The sequence below is a fragment of the Oncorhynchus mykiss genome, chromosome 16, assembly GCF_057628025.1.
Source record: "Oncorhynchus mykiss isolate SJ-2025 chromosome 16, ASM5762802v1, whole genome shotgun sequence".
In the NCBI taxonomy this organism is placed as follows: domain Eukaryota; kingdom Metazoa; phylum Chordata; class Actinopteri; order Salmoniformes; family Salmonidae; genus Oncorhynchus; species Oncorhynchus mykiss.
In genome coordinates this window covers 68424726-68448385 of record NC_143037.1, presented here as the reverse complement: position 1 = coordinate 68448385, position 23660 = coordinate 68424726, and the positions used below count along the sequence as shown (strand labels likewise).

The window sequence follows — 23660 nt, the reverse complement described above, 5'->3', positions numbered from 1 at the left end:
AATCTACTTTCATTTAAATTGACTAACACCAATTACACTTTTTATTTATCAAATGATCAATGGAATCTTCAAATTGCGTGTCTTACACTGACAGTGAACCTATGGGATTTTATTTGTATCAACTTGACCTTTGGCCAAGTAGTTGATCAGGATTAATCTCTCTCTTTCAGAGGCTACCCAACCAGCCAGTCAGGTTTCAAACTCCCACAGTCACTCAATACACACACACACGCACACGCACACACATGCACACAAGCACACACACGCACACACGGGCACACACACACACACACAGTGGCGACCCATCATCCAGGGTGTGTGGGGCTCTGATTTTCGCCCCACATGTTAACAAAAAAACAAGTATGATGATGGCATTAATACATGTCACATTTCAGTTTGTAAACAATGTAAAAATAATAATAATTCAGTTAATAAAGCCGCATACAACCATGGTCTCTTTATTTGCTTTCTTGCATAAGGCAGCTCCAAAATCTAGGTGTTTCAGCCTAGCTCAGTGCTTTCTGTGGTGGTGTGGTAGCCAGTGGAAACTATGGAGGGTAGGGTTTGGTAATGTTCTCTAGTTGCGACTTGATTGGCTCAGTGTTCTGTCATTCATGGGGACACTACGTCACCGCAAAATCTATGAGGACAGCTCGAAAATTCAAGCCCCTTGGGTTCTGCCATAGATTTACATTAGAAGTGCCCATCCAAGAAGGCTCAAGGTAACATCACATTATATCTACCTTAGTTTTGATTGGATTGATCATATTAACATCATATTTCCAAAATCTTAGCTAGCAAGCTAGACAAGTAGTCATCATCATGAATCAAGTTGACAATCTACTGGCAAATCCTTTTCAATCCTTGTCATATGAAGATAAATTATAGATAAAACGTATCACTGCTCATCGGCCATTGGACATAATACTAAGTGTATGTCGTTTAGTAAGCAGTTAGTAGCCCATGTGCCTCATCCTAATAATTTGGTCCCTTTCCCCCTCATAATTTAGCCTACTGCTCTGACTTGGTGGTGCACCTGTAGCCTATAGCCTGTTCTAGAGTAATGTCATCATCAAATATTTTATTTGTCTGCTTATATGCCCCCTTTATTTATCCTACGGTTCTGACTTAGTGTACAGGGAGAATACTGTAATAACAGCCTATGTTCTGAATTTTGTCACTGTACATTTCAAAAGTTCTGAACAAATAGCTATATTGACTACATCTATCCTAGCTCGCACATTGTCTTAATCGAAATTACGGATTGCCTCTTATCCGTTCGTCGTCCCCTTATAACATAGTTTGTACATCTCAATTGTCAGTAGAAACCACATTTATTTAAGCAAGTCAGCCATATCAGCCTTGTTTTTTTTTAAAGGCAGTAAATGAGGATGAATGAACTGCCAGACAAGGCTCCGCTGAAAGCCAGGTGTAGAGGTGTAGCGGATTCACTCTAAAATCTCCACTGCACACACACTGCACACACACCCACCGGGTACAGGCAATATTCCAGTCTCAGATTGCTAAGAAATAATGGTTATCTTCCCTTTCATACAGGACAGAAGGTAAAGTGTTCCTCTGGGGTTCTGGCACATTGTCTGAGGGGCGTGTCTCCTATCTCAATGTCCGCTCCAGTGAGATCCATCCAGGAGTGGCTGATCCTGTGCAGTTCCCAGACAGACATTATGAAGGCAGTAGAGAGAAAGAGGAAATACGAGTTCTGAGGCGAAGGGCCCACGTGTCTTTCTTGTCCCAATGAACCTGTAGTTGTGTTCCTAGTCTATAGAGAAACACTGAACCTCTGGTGGTGTTACTAATTGTCTATAGAGAAACACTGAACCTGCAGTGGTGTTACTAGGTGTCTATAGAGAAACACTGAACCTGTAGTGGTGTTACTAGTTGTCTATAGAGAAACACTGAACCTCTGGTGGTGTTACTAGTTGTCTATAGAGAAACACTAAACCTATAGTGGTGTTACTAATTGTCTATAGAGAAACACTGAACCTGTAGTGGTGTTACTAGTTGTCTATAGAGCAACACTAAACCTGTAGTGGTGTTACTAGTTGTCTATAGAGAAACACTATACCTGTAGTGGTGTTACTAGTTGTCTGTAGAGAAACACTGAAACTCCACTGGTTTAGAGTGCTGGTGAGACCATATGGAGAACCTGTAGTTTTGGTGCCTTGTTACAAGTTGTTCCTTGCAACTGTGACAGCCCATATCAGGTTCTTCTGAAGTCAGCACTTGTTCACTTCCTCCTCCCAAGTTTTCAAAAGCATTGGATTGGTCATTGGTATGTGGTGGACAGTGCTTCAACCTGGGTCATCAGTCAGTCAATGCACCCAAACGGTCTTATCCCACTGAGCTAAGGCCTTGGCATTAGTTTGAGGAGCTAATGAAAAGTCAAGCCTTCACATCTCAGGGAAGGTTACACATTACATGTGTGAAAGGGGCAGAAAAGCTAGACTGAAGGTTCTGTCAAGGGTTCCATCCATTGGCCACAAGGGGGAGTATAAGAACCATGTCAAAAAATACACTGCCATACTCAGAGAGTAGTCAAATCAAATCAATAATTATTTTATAGTCAGATCCAATAGCACAGTTCTGACAGGAGAAGGAAAATGTTAAAATGTACAATAGAAGAAGATGATTTCCCTTCCAGGTAATAGGCCATTTATAGTATTGATTGAACCTATTTTTGTGATTTAAAATCATGTGATGTCTTCTTGATACTAACTAGGCTATGTGTTCTGGTTTATGAGCATGTGCAACAAATGGAATTTAAACAAATTATACAAAACATAGGCCTATAGGCAAAGGTACAGTCAAACTTCATCAGGTAGCCTTAAGCAAATAGAAGTGATAGCTCTGACATCTTGTTCAAGTAGGGGAGAGTGAACTAAGGTGAGCCATTTTCTACATTCAGCATCAGTACATCAAGGGGAATGAATATATACTGAGCAAACATAACATGTAAAGTGTTGGTCCCATGTTTCATTCTAAGAAATGTTGTGTACAGATTTGTTTACATCCCTGTTAGTGAGCATTTCTCCTTTTCCAAGATTATCCATCCACCTGACAGGTGTGGCAGGTGGATGGGGACAATAAAAGGCCACTCTAAAATGTGCAGTTTTGTCACACAACACAATGCCACAGACGTCTCAAGTTTGAGGGAGCGTGCAATTGTCATGATCACTTCAGGAACTTCCACCAAAGTTGTTGCCAGATAATTTAATGTTCATTCCTCTACCATAAGCTGTCTCCAGTGTTGTTTTAGAGAATTTGGCAGTACGTCCAACTGGCCTCACAACTGCAGACCACGTGTAACCACGCCAGCCCAGGACCTCCACATCCAGCTTCTTCATCTGTGGGATCGTCTGAGATCAGCCACCTGGACAGCTGATGAAACTGAGGAGTATTTCTGTCTGTAATAGAGCCCTTTTGTGGGGAAAAACTCATTCTGATTGGCTGGGCCTGGTTCCCCAGCGGCTGGGCCTGGCTTCCAAGTGGGTGGCCCTATTCCCTCCCAGGCACACCCATGGCTGAGCCCCTTCCCAGTCATGTGAAATCCATAGATTAGGGCCTAATGAATTTATTTCAATTGACTGATTTCCTTATATGAACTGTAACTCATTGAAATTGTTGCATGTTAAGTTTATATTTTTGTTCAGTATAGTATTATTTCCAACAAAGATATATACATACAGTACCAAACAAACGTTTGGACACATCTACTCATTCAAGGGCTTTTACTTATTTGTACTATTTTTTACATTGTAGAATAATGGTGAAGACATCAAAACTATGAAATAACACATATGGAATCATGTAGTAACCAAGAAAGTGTTAATCAAATCAAAATAGATTCTTCAAAGTAGCCATCCTTTGCCTTGATGACAGCTTTGCACACGCTTGGCATTCTCTCAACCAACTTCATGAGGTAGTCACCTGGAATGCTTTTCCAACAGTCTTGAAGGAGTTCCCACATATGCTGAGCACTTGTTGGCTGCTTTTCCTTCACTCTGCCGTCCAACTCATCCCAAACCATCTCAATTGGGTTGAGGTCGGGTGATTGTGGAGGCCAGGTCATCTAATGCAGCACTCCATCACTCTTCTTCTTGGTCAAATAGCCCTTACACCGCCTGGAGGTGTGTTTTGGGTCATTGTACTGTTGAAAAACAAATGATAGTCCCACTAAGCTCAAACCAGATGGGATGGGGTATCGCTGCACAATGCTGTGATAGCCATGCTGGTTAAGTGTGCCTTGAATTCTAAATAAATCACAGACAGTGTCACCAGCAAAGCACCCCCACACCATCACACCTCCTCCTCCATGCTTCACAATGGGACCGACATCATCCAATCACCTAATCTGCATCTCACAAATAAACTGCGGTTGGAACCAAAAATCTCAAATTTTGACTCAGACCAAATGACAGATTTCCATCGGTCAAATGTCCATTGTTCGTGTTTCTTGGTCCAAGCAAGTCTCTTCTTATTATTGGTGTCATTTAGTAGTGATTTCTTTACAGCAATTCGACCACTAGGCTACCTGCCATTTATTTGGGCTGCAATTTCTGAGGCTGAAGAAACGTTCAAAGTTCTTGAAATTTACCTGATTGACTGACCGACCTTCACGTCTTAAAGTAATGATGGGCTGCCGTTGCTCTCTGCTTATTTTAGATGTTCATGCCACCCCTACCTTGTCACAACACAACTGATTGGCACAATGCTGTGATAGGCATGCTGGTTAAGTGTGCCTTGAATTCTAAATAAATCACAGACAGTGTCACCAGCAAAGCACCCCCACACCATCACACCTACTCCATGCTTCATGGTGAGAACCACACATGCGGAGATCATCCTTTCACCTACTCCGCGTCTCACAAAGACACAGCGGTTGGAAACAAAAATGTTAAATTTGGACTCATCAGACCAAAGGACAGATTTACACCGGTCTAATGTCCATTGTCCGTGTTTTTTGGCCCAAGCAAGTCTCTTCTTCTTATTGGTGTATTTAGTAGTGGATTCCTTGCAGCAATTCGACCATGAACAGTTGATGTTGAGGTGTGTCTCTTACTTGAACTCTTTGAACCATTTATTAGGGCTGCAACTTGAGGTGCATTTAATTGCCGATTTCTGAAGCTGGTAACTCTAATGAACTTATCCTCTGCAGCAGAGGTAACTGTGGGTCTTCCATTCCTGTGACGGTCCTCATGAGAGCCAGTTTCATCATAGCGCTTGATGGTTTTTGCATCTGCACCTGAAGAAACTTTCAAAGTTCAATATTGACTGATCATGTCTTAAAGTAATGATGGTCTGTCGTTTCTCTTTGCTTGTTTGAGCTGTTCTTTGCCATAATATGGACTTGGTCTTTTACCAAATAGGACTATCTTCTATATACCACCCCTACCTTGTCACAACACAACTAATTGGCTCAAATGCATTAAGAAGGAATGAAACTCCACAAATGAACTTTAACAAGGCATACCTGTTAATTAAAAATGCATTCCATGTGACTACCTCATGAAGATGGTTGAGAGAATACCAAGAGTGTGCAAAGCTGTCATCAAGGCAAAGGGTGGCTACTTTGAAGAATCTCAAATCTAAAATGTATTTTGATCTGTTTAACACTTGTTAATACTACATTATTTCATAGTTTTGATGTCTACACTATTATTCTGCAACGTAGAAAATAGTAAAAATAAAGAAAAACACTTGAATGAATAGGTGGCTTGAAACTTTTGACTGGTACTGTATGTTTCAGGATGTAGAGTATCCCTGGAAATAATCAGAATTCATGTTAACATGACAGTTTTGACAACATAGCTTGTCAAAAAAAGTGGTCTCTTGGCACGTCTTAGGGGTTAAGTTGAGCCACGGGACAGGATAAGTTGAGCCACGGGACAGGATAAGTTGAGCCACGGGACGGGATAAGTTGAGCCACGGGACGGGATAAGTTAAGCCACGGGACGGTATAAGTTAAGCCACGGGACAGGATAAGTTGAGCCACGGGACGGGATAAGTTGAGCCACGGGACGGGATAAGTTGAGCCACGGGACGGGATAAGTTGAGCCACGGGACGGGATAAGTTAAGCCACGGGACGGGATAAGTTGAGCCACGGGACGGGATAAGTTGAGCCACGGGACGGGATAAGTTGAGCCACGGGACGGGATAAGTTGAGCCACGGGACGGGATAAGTTGAGCCACGGGACGGGATAAGTTGAGCCACGGGACGGGATAAGTTGAGCCACGGGACGGGATAAGTTGAGCCGCCTACAAATTTCAGTATGGAATGAAATATTACCTCTACCTTTTTAAAACCATTTCTTCATTTCCCAAACAGAATTCAACACAATCACAATAGCTTTTTTGTCTTTTAATCATTTTATCAATCTTTGAACACAGGCTTAGCACCTAACAAACACGTTGTACACCTAACAAACACTTTAAACATAGTCCAGGCCCTGTTCTTACCTCATATCCCAGCAACAATGGGAGGAAAACACTTAAATCTGCTTAACTTGCCGTTTGCTCAACTTACCCCATGGCATTGGTTCAACTTACCCCATGGCATTGGTTCAACTTACCCCATGGCATTGGTTCAACTTACCCCATGGCATTGGTTCAACTTACCCCATGGCATTGGTTCAACTTACCCCATGGCATTGGTTCAACTTACCCCATGGCATTGGTTCAACTTACCCCATGGCATTGGTTCAACTTACCCCATGGCATTGGTTCAACTTACCCCATGGCATTGGTTCAACTTACCCCATGGCATTGGTTCAACTTACCCCATGGCATTGGTTCAACTTACCCCATGGCATTGGTTCAACTTACCCCATGGCATTGGTTCAACTTACCCCATGGCATTGGTTCAACTTACCTCACTGCAAACATTTGGACTATTTTATCACAAACAGCTGCAAGGATGCCCTTTCACGCTAGGTTTAGGATCTCATATTGAAGCTTATAGAGACCCCAACAGATGTATAGAACAATCTTAAAAGTATCTACTTTGGTTTACATACAACCATCATGGAACTCTAACAATCAATTTATTTGATCATTAAAAATGTTTTACCTAACTTGCTTACCACTTTTTCCATGTGTTTTCTTCCTTCACAGACTCCATGAAATGATAACCTCTTTGTAAATATTTGGTTAAATTATACATTTTGTGTATGGTTTCCTAGAAATAAGGGCCGCTCAACTTACCCCACTCTCCCACAGGCCTATTAGATTGCTAATTGGGGGACCCTGTGTTGAAGCCAACGTGACTCCATCTGGGCACTTCCTCATTTTGGAAGCAATAAAAATGCATGTATTATTGTCTACATTTGTTTAGCCACATTTATTCTATTAATTTATTATATTTTATATATTCTGTGAGCTAAACATAAAATATACATATAAAGATATATATAAAAACATTTCCATTAAAGTATAATTTTTTGAGATTACTATTGTTACTCTCCCCACTACAACAACAAAAATACTTGAATGCATGGCCTTTTGTTCTTGAAACCTTTAAATACTGTAGGACTCCATTCCTTTGGAGGACTGCTCCTACTGGGGAGTGCCAATATGGCCGACCGGTGATTTCAAAGCTTCCCAATGACCAACACACAGCATCAGAAATCCAGTGTATACAGTATATACAGTGCCTTGCGAAGGTATTCGGCCCCCTTGAACTTTGCGACCTTTTGCCACATTTCAGGCTTCAAACATAAAGATATAAAACTGTATTTTTTTGTGAAGAATCAACAACAAGTGGGACACAATCATGAAGTGGAACGACATTTATTGGATATTTCAAACTTTTTTAACAAATCAAAAACTGAAAAATTGGGAGTGCAAAATTATTCAGCCCCTTTACTTTAAGTGCAGCAAACTCTCTCCAGAAGTTCAGTGAGGATCTCTGAATGATCCAATGTTGACCTAAATGACTAATGATGATAAATACAATCCACCTGTGTGTAATCAAGTCTCCGTATAAATGCACCTGCACTGTGATAGTCTCAGAGGTCCGTTAAAAGCGCACAGAGCATCATGAAGAACAAGGAACACACCAGGCAGGACCGAGATACTGTTGTGAAGAAGTTTAAAGCCGGATTTGGATACAAAAATATTTCCCAAGCTTTAAACATCCCAAGGAGCACTGTGCAAGCGATAATATTGAAATGGAAGGAGTATCAGACCACTGCAAATCTACCAAGACCTGGCCGTCCCTCTAAACTTTCAGCTCATACAAGGAGAAGACTGATCAGAGATGCAGCCAAGAGGCCCATGATCACTCTGGATGAACTGCAGAGATCTACAGCTGAGGTGGGAGACTCTGTCCATAGGACAACAATCACTCGTATATTGCACAAATCTGGCCTTTATGGAAGAGTGGCAAGAAGAAAGCCATTTCTTAAAGATATCCATAAAAAGTGTTGTTTAAAGTTTGCCACAAGCCACCTGGGAGACACACCAAACATGTGGAAGAAGGTGCTCTGGTCAGATGAAACCAAAATTGAACTTTTTGGCAACAATGCAAAACGTTACGTTTGGCGTAAAAGCAACACAGCTGAACACGTCATCCCCACTGTCAAACATGGTGGTGGCAGCATCATGGTTTGGGCCTGCTTTTCTTCAACAGGGACAGGGAAGATGGTTAAAATTGATGGGAAGATGGATGGAGCCAAATACAGGACCATTCTGGAAGAAAACCTGATGGAGTCTGCAAAAGACCTGAGACTGGGACGGAGATTTGTCTTCCAACAAGACAATGATCCAAAACATAAAGCAAAATCTACAATGGAATGGTTCAAAAATAAACATATCCAGGTGTTAGAATGGCCAAGTCAAAGTCCAGACCTGAATCCAATCGAGAATCTGTGGAAAGAACTGAAAACTGCTGTTCACAAATGCTCTCCATCCAACCTCACTGAGCTCGAGCTGTTTTGCAAGGAGGAATGGGAAAAAATGTCAGTCTCTCGATGTGCAAAACTGATAGAGACATACCCCAAGCGACTTACAGCTGTAATCGCAGCAAAAGGTGGCGCTACAAAGTATTAACTTAAGGGGGCTGAATAATTTTGCACGCCCAATTTTTAAGTTTTTGATTTGTTAAAAAAGTTTGAAATATCCAATAAATGTCGTTCCATTTCATGATTGTGTCCCACTTGTTGTTGATTCTTCACAAAAAAATACAGTTTTATATCTTTATTTTTGAAGCCTGAAATGTGGCAAAAGGTCGCAAAGTTCAAGGGGGCCGAATACTTTCGCAAGGCACTGTACATCATTGCTGTTTTCGGAATTGACTGATGGTGACTCAACTCAACTCGGCCTTGATATAAGAGAACGGAGTTGAGCGTTCCTCAGCTAGCGTTCCTTGAGTATAGCCACGGGAAGTAGGGGTGCTGAGGATGCTGCAGCGCCTCCTGAAAAATCAGAATAATACCAACAACAAAAAAACAATGGCTTTTTTTCACAACAGTAGTGCTCTGGGCCTTTACTAGCCACTGTATCTGGGCAAACACATTTTTCCAGCGATATTAAACAAGATTCTGTTAATATGTCAAATGATGAAGAATTGCATGAAATGTTTCTAAAATTAATAAAAATATCGGACCTGCAAATACAATGACTCCCTATATATTCAAAAGTATGTGGACACCCATTCAAATTAAAAGATTCAGCTATTTCAGCCACACACGTTGCTGACGTGTATAAAATCGAGCACACAGCCATGCAATCTCCATAGACAAACATTGGCAGTAGAATGGCCTTACTGAAGAGCTCAATGACTTTCAATGTGGCACCGTCATAGGATGCCATCTTTCCAAAAATTCAGTTTGTCAAATTTCTTCTCTGCTAGAGCTGCCACGGTCAACTGTAAGTGCTGCTATTGTGAAGTGGAAACATCTAGGAGCAACAGAATGTGACCGCCGAGTGCTGAAGCGCGTAGCTTGTTACAAACTGCCTCTGGAAGCAACGTCAGCACAAGAACTGTTCGTTGGGAGCTTCATGAAATGGCTTTCCATGGCCGAGCAGCTGCACACAAGCCTAAGATCACCATGCGCAATGCCAAGCGTTGGTTGGAGTGGTGTAAAGCTCGTCGCCATCGGACTCTGGAGCAGTGGAAACACGTTCTCTGGAGTGATTAATCGCGCTTCACCATCTGGCAGTCTGACGGACAAATCTGGGTTTGGCGGATGCCAGGTAAACGCTACCTGCCCCAATGCATAGTGCCAACTATAAAGTTTGGTGAAGGATGAATAATGGTCTGGGGCTGTTTTTCATGGTTCAGGCCCCTTAGTAAGGGAAATCTTAATGATACAGCATACAATAACATTCTAGACGATTCTGTGCTTCCAACTTTGTGGCAACAGTTTGGGGAAGGCCCTTTCCTGTTTTAGCATGACAATGCCCCCGTGCTCAGAAAGAGATCCATACAGAAATGGTTTGTCGAGATCAGTGTGGAAGAACTTGACTGGCCTCCACAGAGCCCTCACCTCAACCCCATCGAAAACCTTTGGGTGGAATTGGAGGTGGGGAGGGGGGGGGGCAACTACATATTAATGCCCATGATTTTGGAATTAAATGTTTGATGAGTAGGTGTCCACATACTTTTGGTCATGTAGTGAAGATTCATGCAATGTTTTTACTATAAAGGAGATCTTTCCACCGCTACTCTTGTCCACAATGGACTGTGAACGCACAACCTTCTGGCCCAGAGCCCTTTCAGAACTCCTGCATTGGCATGTAATGAATAACCACTTCTAAAACAGCATATCTAAGGCTCTGGTCTGTCCAAGAAATGATTGTAAATGGTAGGCATGTTCTCTGCTATCCACTTCATGTTTTAAGTATTATTTTGGCTATAGGGGATTATTTTTTCAAGCCTTCAGGGAGGGTTTAGGTGAAATATATTTTGCTGAAGGGAGGGCCATCCATTTTCATTTCAGAGAGGCCAGATTTTCTCCATGTTACCTTCAGTATAAATGGCATTCCCTCCCTAAGCTTTACCTGAATGAAATATATGAAATTGATCATGACTACATTTAATCTAATTTCACAGCAATTGGTAATCAACATGCAAGGGATGTATACTGTATACCTGTATACTGTCAATCGTTGCTTAATATGATTTTTGGAGGTCTTTGGTCTTATGTATTTCTTTGAGGGCCTATAAATGAGGCCAGCTTTACCATATTATCCTGGAGACATACCTACACAATTACTTTGCGTGAATGATATATCTCAGCTTTAAACAGTGTGACGTTCGAGTACAAAATAATGTGTTTTGTTTATTTATATTATGTGGTTGCATGAAATAGCAAATGTGAATTCAACAATTCCATCTTTGTGGCTCTCTGATGAAACGGTAACATCCATTATTGTATTTAAGCGTAGCCAACCTGTACTTTATGGCTTAGTAGTGTGTTGAATAGATTCCACGATCCGGACCGGACATGAGCTAATGCTCGGCTCGTTCTCGAAAACAGTGTGTAATCCTATGCAAATTTTAATCTACGCCCATGGTGACGTATAGCACCGCCCACCCGGCGAAATGGCGTGAGTGTGTGTGTGCGTGGGTGTATTCCTTACGCCTCGATCACACATACAATGTTTTGCGCAAAATGGTAGGCAGCATGATCAGGATATGTATGCAACAAAAGTTCAACATTCACCTTCTGCTTCCATTTCTGTCAAGCCTCTTTGCATAATTCCAACGTATGAACCACATAGAACGCAATGCAAAGCGATTCAGCAAGGCAAACGGTCAGCCAGCTGGTTCTGGGGCTCTGTTGACAAACACAAACAGACCCCAAGGACAGCAACACAATTACAACCAACCAAAAAAAAGCATAGCCTTTCTATTAAGAAGTACCATAGGCAGACCGGCTCTCAAGAAAAGACAGGCCATGTGCCCACTGCCCACAAAATGAGCTGGAAACTGAGCTGCACTTTCTAACCTCCTGCCAAATGTATGACTATAAAAGGCACATATTTCCCACCAAGAATAATAAAATAAAGTTTAAAAATGGTCACATCCGCCAAATCAAATAGGCGTAGACCTTACCGTGATATGCTTACTTACAAGCACCTTAACAATGCAGTTTTAAGAAAAATCTGAGTTAAAATGAAAGAGTAACAATAAAACAACAATAATGAGGCTATATACAGGGGGTACAGGTTCAAACACAAATACAATTTGAACAAACTCCTGTATCTGTTAGGTGAAATGAGACCGTGTGCAATCACAGCAACAAGAAAAGTTCAACCAGTGTATCAGAAGCACCAACCACTAATAATATAATATTTTCAACATTGTTATTCTCTTGAACATTTTTTTGTGAGTAGACCTGTTTATTCTGCCTGCCGGCTGTGAGACCACGGTGTTATGCCGTCGCCGTTCGCAAAGATTGATACATTTTAATGTCTGATTATTTTTGTCTTTGTTTCGTTTAATTCGCTTTGCTGGTTTTTGTTTTAGTTTTTTCACTTGCTTTCCAAGCAAATAATACCCCTTTGAATTTAATTGACTTGATATTATAGCCAAAACAGAGAGCGCTGGGTACGCTGTGTGAACAAGCCCAGAAACCACCAGTATGAATAGATCTCGGACCAGTTCAACCTGCCTAAATCCTACGCTGAGCCATTGGAGGAAGAACGAAAATCCGATTTTAGATCAGCGTCTAGGCGCAACTTTAACCAACACACTCAAACAAAGAGTTTTACCCCGTCGCTGCGAGCCTGCCCCTGTCCCTGCCCACCTCTGCTAAGCCAGTCTACTATTGGTCAGAATGTTGAAATACGCCCCATCGATAGGCTGTCTGTCTTGTCAAAGACTGTTGTCTTATTCGCCACTGGGATAAGCGCTCGGATACTCGGGTTCTACTATTCATTTTTATTTTAACGTTTACGTTTGTATGTTGTTGTAAAATTGATGAAGTCAGGACTTAACGCATGAAGGTATGTGAATGTAGGACACTAATATTACCATATGATCGCAGCTTCTTTCATGATTTTTAATTGTGTGTGCGTGATTTGAGCAAGTGAGCGTAGCTGCCTGGCTCGCTACAGTACTGGACTGTCCTGCCAAGTATCCCGCTGGAATAATAGGAAGGGAAACTTTGTAACCACTAGCTTGGTTGATATCTAAACGAGGATTGTAATATTCAGAACTTCCAGATGGTAGAATAAGATTGTATCTGCTCTATGAATTGCGTTTCTATCTGTAATGTTCTACATATTTAACCACTGAGTACAACCCTGATTTGTTGATCATCTAGTAGCCTAGAATTGTGAATGCGCATTAGCCTAATAGGAACCCTAGACACTCTTTAAATAGCATACAAAATAGGTACACCTACCTCACCTTGTCTCTCCAATACACAATAACTAGTCTAAACAGAGAGACTGGCAGGTGGAACAAGTGTTATCCCACCTGACAATAATTAACTCATCTTTTTGTTTTTTGTCCACCTACACTACAACAACCATGTCTCAGGTGACTAAGACTAGCATGACCAGTGAGTCTTTTTCCTCTGAAGGAGTTAGCTAGAAGTGACCATGGCGCTGTCACACAACTACAATAAACCCTGTTAACTATTACAAGAGGATTCTGCTTCATTTGAGACAATGGCTCCAGGAGACAGGACTGCAGGAGATGTGTTGATGTAGCTGGTGTCCCACTGAGCTGTCTTCCTCTGGTCTGATACTCACCTGTGCTTTAAATCCACTTTTGTAGCAAATTTGGGGATTTTAAATGTTTTATCTAAATAGGACTCAAACCTTGTGCATGTCAGTCCAACACACAGCAAGCCCAGAATGAGGACAGGGTGTGATAGGTTGCTGGTGTTGAACCCAGGTCGTCAACGTGCCACGAAACACAAACACACACATACTGGCTGTTGAGATATCAGAGTGAAGTCAGATATCTCATCTACTCATTAAAGGAGAGTTTATGCTCAATAAGCCAACAGTTCAACCACAACAGTGTTATTAACAGTTAACTACAGTGTGTGTTTGTGTTTGGGTGCATTGGTGTGTGTGCGTGTTGGGGTAGTGTTGGTGTAGTAAACCAACCGCACACATTAACACTCAGTTATTTGGTTGTGAGTGAGGGGTCAACCACATAATGCATTGAGGTCTGTGTGAAGGAGAAAATGTTCTGGAACAGTGATGCAATACATGTAAATATAGGCTAGGCTACTCAGGCAAACACAAGACTTTGTCGAGGGGTAGTGTTTACTCATAGGAGATAAGGCAATGATACAGACACAGACAGATATTAATCTACAGTGGATGCTGTAGTTAGTAGAAACAAATATGGAGAGAGAGACAGAGAGCGATAGACAGAGAGAGAGAGAGAGAGAGAGACAGAGAGAGATGCACAGAGAGAGACAGAGAGAGATGCACAGAGAGAGACAGAGAGAGAGACAGACAGAGAGAGAGAGGGAGAGAGAGAGAGAGAGATACACAGAGAGATACAGAGAGAGATACACAGAGAGATACAGAGAGAGATACACAGAGAGATACACAGAGAGAGACAGAGAGAGACAGAGAGAGAAAGAGACAGAGAGAGACAGACAGAGAGGGACATACAGAGAGAGAGAGAGAGAGAGAGAGAGAGAGAGAGGGAGGAAAGCAATAGACGAAGGACAGGAATTGTCTGTGGTCTTTGTCCACGTAGTTCCCATGGCAGCCAGGGCTGTGGTCTGTGTCCACGTAGTTCCCATGGCAGTCAAGACTGTGGTCTGTGATACATCACAGAGAGGGAGACCTGCCTGGGACATGCTGAGTAAAAGGAAGAGGAGAAACCACAAAGGGAGAGAGAAAGAGAGAGTATATAGACATAACATGACATATGCAATGTCTTGATTCTTTTGGAACTTCTGTGAGAACTTCTTATTTCACCTTTGTTTATTATCTATTTCGCTTGCTTTGTTAATGTTTCCCATGCCAATAAAGCCCTTAAATTGAAATTGAATTGAAAGAGAGAGAGAGAGACACTGATTGTACTGTTGTTGGTCAGTTTTGATTCTGGTAGTGGGAGTGTGTATGTTGTCCCTGGCTGACTGTGGCCCCCACTGGTCCAACAGAAGAACTGGGCCTCTCCTGTCTGTCAGATCTCTTTGAGCTGTAGTCTTCTCTTCCTCCTCCTGACCATGTCAACAGACCGACACAGCCGGTCTCGGGGTCTGAATGGACAGTAAGAGAACACAACCAAACCTCTCTCTCAATTCAATTCAAGGGCTTTATTGGCATGGGAAACATGTGTTAAGATCTGTATTTGATCATGTATATGTTTTTGCTCTTTATTTTTTGTTATAGAGCCAAATAGATTGGAGAATTGGTTTACCCATACATCTCCATTTTGGATAGATAATTCTTCTTGTTGTTGTTTGTTTAGTGTTTTCCAATTTTCCCAGAAGTGGTTAGAGTCTATGGATTCTTCAATTGCATTGAGCTGATTTCTGACGTGCTGTTCCTTCTTTTTCCGTAGTTTTCTGTATTGTTTTAGTGATTCACCATAGTGAAGGCGTAGACTCAGGTTTTCCAGGTCTCTATGTTTTTGAATGGGCAGGTTTCTCAATTTCTTTCTTAGATTTTTGCATTCTTCATCAAACCATTTGTCATTGTTGTTAATTTTCTTCGGTTTTCTATTTGAGATTTTTAAATTTGATAGGGAAGCTGAGAGGACAAATATACTGTTAAGATTTTCTACTGCCAAGTTTACACCTTCACTATTACAGTGGAACGTTTTACCCAGGAAATTGTCTAAAAGGGATTGAATTTGTTGTTGCCTAATTGTTTTTTGGTAGGTTTCCAAACTGCATTCCTTCCATCTATAGCATTTCTTAATGTTACTCAGTTACTTTGGCTTTGATGCCTCATGATTGAGTTGTGCCAAAGCAAGTGAAATAGATAATAAACAAAAGTGAAATAAACAATAAAAAATGTACAGTAAACATTACACTCACTAAAGTTAGGACTAACTCTGCATGGTCAGATCTGGACGACTGCCACTTCAGATCCATCTCAGTCTGGCATCGTCAGTCTCTCTCTCTCCTCTCTCTCTCTCTCTCTCTCTCTCTCACTGTCTCGCTCTCTCTTCCTCTCTCTCTCTCTCTCCTTCTCTCTCTCTCTCTCTCTCTCTCTCTCTCTCTCTCTCAAACTCTTTCTCTCCCTCTCTCTCTCTCTCTCCCCTCCTCTCTCTCTCTCTCTCTCTCTCTCTGTCTCTCTCTCTCTCTCTCTCTCTCTCTCTCTCTCTCTCTCAATTCAATTCAAGGGGCTTTATTGGCATATGAAACGTGCTAACATTGCCATAGCAAGTGAAATAGATAATATACAAAAGTGAAATAAACAATAAAATGAACAGTAGATATTACACTCACAGAAGTTCCAAAAGAGTAAAGACATTACAAATGTCATATTATGTCTACATACAGTGTTGTAAAGATGTGCAAATGGTTAATGTACAAAAGGGAAAATAAATAAACATAAATATGGGTTGTATTTACAATGGTGTTTGTTCTTCACTGGTTGACCTTTTCTTGTGGCAACAGGTCACAAATCTCCCTGCTGTGATGGCACACTGTGGTATTTCACGCAGTAGATATGGGAGTTTATCAAATTCTTTGTTGGTCTGTGTAATCTGAGGGAAATATGTGTCTCTAATATGGTCATACATTGGGCAGGAGGTTAGGAATAGCTGCTCAGTTTCAACCTCACTTTGTGGGCAGTGAGCACATAGCCTGTCTTCTCTTGAGAGCCAGGTCTGCCTATGGCGGCCGTTCTCAATGGCAAGGTTATGCTCACTGAGTCTGTACATAGTCAAAGCTTTCCTTAAGTTTGGGTCATTCACACTGCTCAGGTATTCTGCCACTGTGCACTCTCTGTTTAGGGCCAAATAGCATCTCTCTCAGTCAGACTCAGTGACTTAACATGCAGATATGCTAATGACTTCCTGTTTATATCCTGGCACTACCCTGCCAGCCCACAGAGGGACCTCTGCCTCCGCTGTCACCCTACAGGAATGTGTGTGTGTGTGCGCACGCGCATGTGTGTGTGTGTGTGCATGTTTGTGTGCGTCTCTAACACTATCCCCCTTTCAGAACGGGAGCTATGAATTTAAAAAGCTAAAAATGCCATTCTTACCGAACTAGAGTGGTTTTTATTGCTGTGATAGTGTAGTGACATGTTATGTCTTTATAGACAGATGTTAGTAATCCTGCCTTTCTCCAATCTCTAAACTCTGACAATAATCCATCCATCCCCCTCTTCTCTCTGTCTGTCTGTCTGTGTGTGTGTGTGTGTCTGTGTCTGTGTGTGTGTGTGTGTGTGTGCGTGTGCGTGTGCGTGTGCGTGCGTGTGCGTGTGTGTGTTTAGGGGGTGATGATGAATATGGAGACTCTGAGCAGGCCGGAGCTCCTGAAGCTCCTCAGCATCCTGGAGGGAGAACTGGAGGCACAAGACACAGTTATACACACCCTCAGAGTGAGTACACCCTACACACTGACACCCTACACACTGACACCCTACACACTGATACCCTACACACTGACACCCTACACACTGACACCCTACACACTGACACCCTACACACTGACACCCTACACACTGACACACTATACACTGACACACTACACACTGACACCCTACATACTGACACACTACACACTGACACCCTACACACTGACACCCTACACACTACACACTGACACCCTACACACTGACACCCTACACACTAACACACTACACACTGACACCCTACACACTGACACCCTACACACTGACACCCTACACACTAACACACTACAAACTAACATCCTAAACACTCACACCCTACATAATACACACTCAAAGGACACGGTCACACCTTCAGGGTGAGTACACACTACACACTAACACCCTACCCGACACACCCTCAAAATGACATCGCACACTAACATCCTACACAAACCGTTAGAGTGAATATACACAATATAAAATAGTACACACTGACACCCCAATGCTCTAAACCTTGCTCTCATGTTCTTCCAATGCCCAGGGTGTCCATGTCTGAGTACTCTCCTGTTTCTCATAATACACTAGACTTTACGGGAACTAGCTTGTAAACTGTACAGAAGATGCGTTATATAACTCCTTTCCAGTAAGGAGTAGAAATGTGATTGTTATCCCAGCTCTTCGGGAAACAACAGGAAAGTGAGGAAACAGACCTGTAATTGTAAAGACAATGGCAGAGCATGTTATTCCCACGGAGAGATGCCATTGTGACTCGGCTCCCAAAACCCGTCTGCAGTCGCCGATTCACTCTGTTTGTCTGTGGTGTCGGCATATTTTATTCCCACTTTATTTCCTGATGAGAAAAAGGCTCTTCTTGGCTATTGACTCTACCCCATGTAGAATCCAATAGCTCAGTAAACCTCTATTGTTTCCACACCTGTGACTGTGTCAATATGTTCACAAATCCATGCATGGCTGTTAGTCATCAGGCCGAGCTGAAGTCCCTCACCCATCCAGAACCCTGCCGCTGGCCACATCGCACACACACACTTAAACTCACATAACATGCCATTTAGCAGATGCTTTTATCCAAAGCGACTTACAGTCACGCGTGCATACATATTACATACGGTGGTCCCGGGAATGGAACCCACGAGTGCCATGCTGTACCAATTGAGATACAGAGGACTCAGATAGGAGATATTGAAGAGAGGGAGTGGTGTTAGCTCCAGGTGCAGTGTTAGTCACTACTTCCTCTACTAGTAACTCACTAGAGCACTAGGATGGACTTTACACCATAATAGTACTGTGTAGGGTGTAGCTGAGACCCTGGGCTGAATTAATAATACGCTTGTGTTATATGTAACTCTTTGCCTGTTTTTTAAAAAGTATTATTTAATCCTGATTGTTCTGAGAAAGCTGTGTTCAGGCACAGGGCCACGCCCTATGAGAGAGAGAGAGGGAGAGAGAGAGAGAGAAAGAGAGAGTGAGACAGAGAGAGAGAGACAGAGGGAGAGAGAGAGAGAGAGAGAGAGAGAGAAAGAGAGAGAGAGACACAGAGGGAGAGAGACAGAGAGAGAGAGAGAGAGAAAGAGAGAGAGAGACACAGAGGGAGAGAGACAGAGAGAGTGAGACAGAGAGAGTGAGACAGTGAGACAGAGAGAGTGAGACAGAGAGAGAGAGACAGAGAGAGAGAGAAAGAGAGAGAGAGACAGACAGAGGGAGAGAGACAGAGAGAGAGAGAGAGAGAGAGAGAGACAGAGAGAGAGAAAAAGAGAGAGAGAAAAAGAGAGAGAGAGACAGAGAGAAAGAGAGAGAGAGACAGAGAGAGAGAAAGAGAGAAAGAGAGAGAGACTGACGATGCCAGACTGAGATGGATCTGAAGTGGCAGTCGTCCAGATCTGACCGTGCAGAGTTAGTCCTAATCCCAAAACACTTTCAAACACCCTCTTTCTCTGTCTCAGTCGCTGTCTCTCCCTCTCTTCTCTTCATGTCTTGGCCTGGTCATACAGATATACTCATGGGGAGTCTCTTCAGATCTCTGATCTCTTGCCCTCAACAGACCCCCTTCCACCCAGACACACATAAACACACACATGCGTGTGTGGCGCATACACACACACACACACACACACACACACACACACACACACACACACACACACACACACACACACACACACACACACACTTCCATTTAGAGGTCCCCTGTGGCGGTGTGAGCTCTGTGTGTTTACAGTAAGTGGACATCCAGTGTTGTAAGCCCAATCACTTGTGTCCCCTTGCCATTGTTGCTACTATAGGTCCTTCCATTGACTTGACCATGTTAGGCCTGTCTGCTCTGTGTATGGCTGCTCTGTGTCTGGGAGGCTGAGATACCAGAGGGAGATGCCAGTCTTCTCTGCCGAGTGTCCAGCTCCATGTCTGGGCATGAGTGGAATGCCTAGGCCTGCTCTCCGGCTGTGGTCTGACTTGGCTGGGGCTATATCTCTCTGGCTGTGGTCTGACTTGGCTGGGGCTATATCTCTCTGGCTGTGGTCTGACTTGGCTGGGGCTATATCTCTCCGGCTGTGGTCTGACTTGGCTGGGGCTATATCTCTCTGGCTGTGGTCTGACTTGACTGGGGCTATATCTCTCCGGCTGTGGTCTGACTTGGCTGGGGCTGTATCTCTCTGGCTGTGGTCTGACTTGACTGGGGCTATATCTCTCCGGCTGTGGTCTGACTTGGCTGGGGCTATATCTCTCTGGCTGTGGTCTGACTTGACTGGGGCTATATCTCTCCGGCTGTGGTCTGACTTGGCTGGGGCTAAACATTACACTAACAATTGTTCCAAGGGAATAGAGACACTTCAAATGTCACATTATGTCTATATACAGGGTTGTAGTAATGTTGTGCAAATACTTAAAGTAAAAAAGGGAAAATAAATCAACATAAATATGGGTTGTATTTACAATGGTGTTTGTTCTTCACTGGTTGACCTTTTCTTGTGGTAACAGGTCACAAATCTCCCTGCTGTGATGGCACACTGTGGTATTTCACCCAGTAGATATGGGAGTTTATCAAAATTGGGTTTGTTTTCTAATTCTTTGTGGGTCTGTGTAATCTGAGGGAAATATGTGTCTCTAATATGGTCATACATTTGGCAGGAGGTTAGGAAGTGCAGCTCAGTTTCCACCTCATTTTGTGGACAGTGGGAACATAGCCTGTCTTCTCTTGAGAGCCAGGTCTCCTATCTCCTTCTTTCTCTCTCTCTTTCTCTCCTTCTCTTAGTTTTCACCCCCGTTGAATGTTTTCTCTTTCAAGAGCTCTTGGGATGCCAGTGCGTTGCTGGGGACAACCCGATTCACTCTCTGTATTATTGTTAACACTTTCATGGCCCAGATAAATCAGCTTAACGTACTCCTACTCTAACAAACACAGATAGGGGGGTCAAAGACAAGGGAACCTCATGACACAGACGACTTTGATGTGACGTGATATTGTTTTAATTTAATTCCAAAATGAATCCAATACATCTTCAGGTGATTGTGAAATAGCCAATGGTATTTGGTATGAGTGAATACCACTAGAGGGGACCTTCCTATGAATATAACGTATCAGGTACAACTACATTCCTGCACCTGTATGTTATCTCCACCTGTCTATTGTCTATGTCAAGGTGTGTCTCCTAAGTGAATGTACTGCCTTTCTAACAGACTGAACTAACAGAGAGGTGGAGACAGTGACCAGGGGCGTAGGAGCGACTCTGACATTGGGGGGCGGGGACACATTTTGCTTCAAGGGGGGGGTGGGGTGTCCAGGAGCATGCCCCCAGATTTATTTTTGTAAATAAAAAATAACAGGTTTTAAATGCTTGAGAAAAGGATACAGACAACTCTTAACTTACATATGGGCAAATTTACAAGACTAAGGAAGTCCTTACAGAAGTGCACTTGCTCTGATACAGTCTAATCAGTCTTAGAGCCATGGTCATTTATACTGTACTGAAACCAGTGTGACTGTTATATGTGAATATAATAATATGTGGACATATTCAATTTAACAACCATTTTGTACTCTTTCTCTATATGATGACTTTAATAGTATTTTTCTTACTTCACCAATGTTGTTACTACTGCTGCTGTACATATTTTCAACTTTAGTAATTGTTATGTAATAATAACCGGCAACATACACAGTTCAAAACTGTTTTAATCCTTTTTATAAAGGTAGGCATGAAAGGTAAATCTGAAAGTAATCAATCTCCTCTCTACACAATTATCAAAAATAAAATATCATCATGGCTCTCTCCTGCTAGAAGTTAACACTTGCAACACACTCTCTAGGCTTAAGTTGCTATCATTTCATCAGAGATCATATATGATCATTCAGATTGATTCAAACTATGACAGATCATCAGACTTTGAACTCTATGGGCTTGGAGAGGCACTTCTCACTATCTTACCCGTTGGTTTGTGGCCTCTCTCTCGCTCTTCCTCACTGCCCCTCTGTTTGTTCATGTCTGTCACTATCCTGCCATGATCATGATAGCACCAAACAACGTCTTAACACATGGAACACACCTTCATGAGTCATCTAAGTTGAAAGCACTGAAATTTGCCAGGGCTGGTGTGTGGGCAGTTGCCAAAAACCTATCTTACAGTACATTACGCTCCTTTGAAAAAAAATGCCCTCTTTTTATCTATTGTTGACTGGTTGCACATCCGTTGTTAACTTGCTGACCCTACGATGAAGACTAAGACAGTGATTGTGCAAGTAATTCTGTAGCTAGCAAATATTCTTGGCTTCAAAACATTCACACAACCAGAACTACCTAGCGTTAGCTAGTTAGATAGAACCTTGCACAGATAAATAGGGCTGCAAGATTAATCAAATAATGATACAAATTGCAACATTTACATGTCTAATATCCATATCGCAAGAGATCCATATCGCAATATTTTGAAATGCCACTCAGCCGCATATAACATCCACTTTTATAGTTACACTCAGTGTTTTTCTCCTCTTGCGAATGCTTCCCTCATCCCCACCCTGTCACTCAAACAGCGCAGATCCATTCACTTTAAGTCTGCATACTGTTCTGTTAGGTAAAATGCAGTCAACAGATTGTTACAAACAAGAACGATGCTGCTTTCCACTTTGCATCTGAATATAAATCCTTCTACATGTTGCATGTTAAATGAATGGAAAAGAAAAGCACAATATGTTTATGTTTACAGTCATACACTTTTTACTTAAACGTCGCCGTCCTACGCCCTTGACAGTGATTATGATCAGAACAAAAAGTGAAACGGAATGATGTTCCTGGAAAGACCATGTCTCGTGAACCTTATTTACTGCATTGTTTATGTAAACATATGTTTCCCATGCCAATAAAGACCTTTGAATTGAACTGAATTGAGAGATGGGGAGAGAGAGAGAGAGGGGGGGGGGAGAGAGATAGAGAGAGAGGGGGGGAGAGAGAGAGAGAGGGGGGGAGAGAGAGAGAGATAGAGAGAGAGGAGGGGGGGAGGGGGGAGGGGGGGAGAGAGGGAGAGAGAGAGAGAGCTAGAGAGAGAGAGAGAGGGGGGGAGAGAGAGATAGAGAGAGAGAGAGAGAGAGAGGGGGGGGAGAGGGGGGAGAGAGAGAGAGAGAGAGAGAGAGAGAGAGAGAGAGGGGGGGGAGAGAGAGGGGGGGAGAGGGGGGGAGAGGGGGGGAGAGAGAGAGATAGAGAGAGAGAGAGAGAGGGGGGGGGGAGAGAGAGAGAGCGAGAGGGGGGGAGAGAGAGAGAGAGAGACAGAGAGAGAGACTATCTCACTTGCTTTGACAATGTTAACACATGTTTCCCATGCCAATAAAGTCCTTGAATTGAAATTGAATTGAGAGAGAGAGAGCTAGAGAGAGGGGGGGGGACTTATTAGAGAACACGTGTTAAACTCATTCCACTGAAGGCAGAGTGTCTGCGTGTTTGTGCTCCTCCCCTGTACTTGATTGATGATTAGTAAGGAACTCCCCTCATTTGGTTGTCTAGGTCTTAATAAAAAATGTAAAAAACAGCCGACAATAGGCCCTCCGTGGAATAAGTTTGACACCCCTGGTCTAGAGTGATTAGAATCCAGCTGCAGTGGGGGGAGACACAGTGTCTTGCTCTCCCTGTGTGGTGACTGTGTA

The 23660-nt window shown here is 42.7% G+C and overlaps 1 protein-coding gene across 1 annotated transcript in view; it reads left to right on the top strand.

The window, feature by feature from the left end:
• The first annotated feature begins 12838 nt into the window (after positions 1-12838).
• The window catches only part of cttnbp2nlb (CTTNBP2 N-terminal like b), a 37876-nt gene continuing 27054 nt past the window's right edge, over positions 12839-23660 (top strand). The window contains exons 1-2 of the mRNA XM_036947562.2: positions 12839-12970; positions 17393-17500. Coding sequence (XP_036803457.2) covers positions 12965-12970; positions 17393-17500 — 114 coding nt within the window. The 5' untranslated portion in view covers positions 12839-12964. The remainder of the gene's footprint in view (positions 12971-17392; positions 17501-23660) is intronic.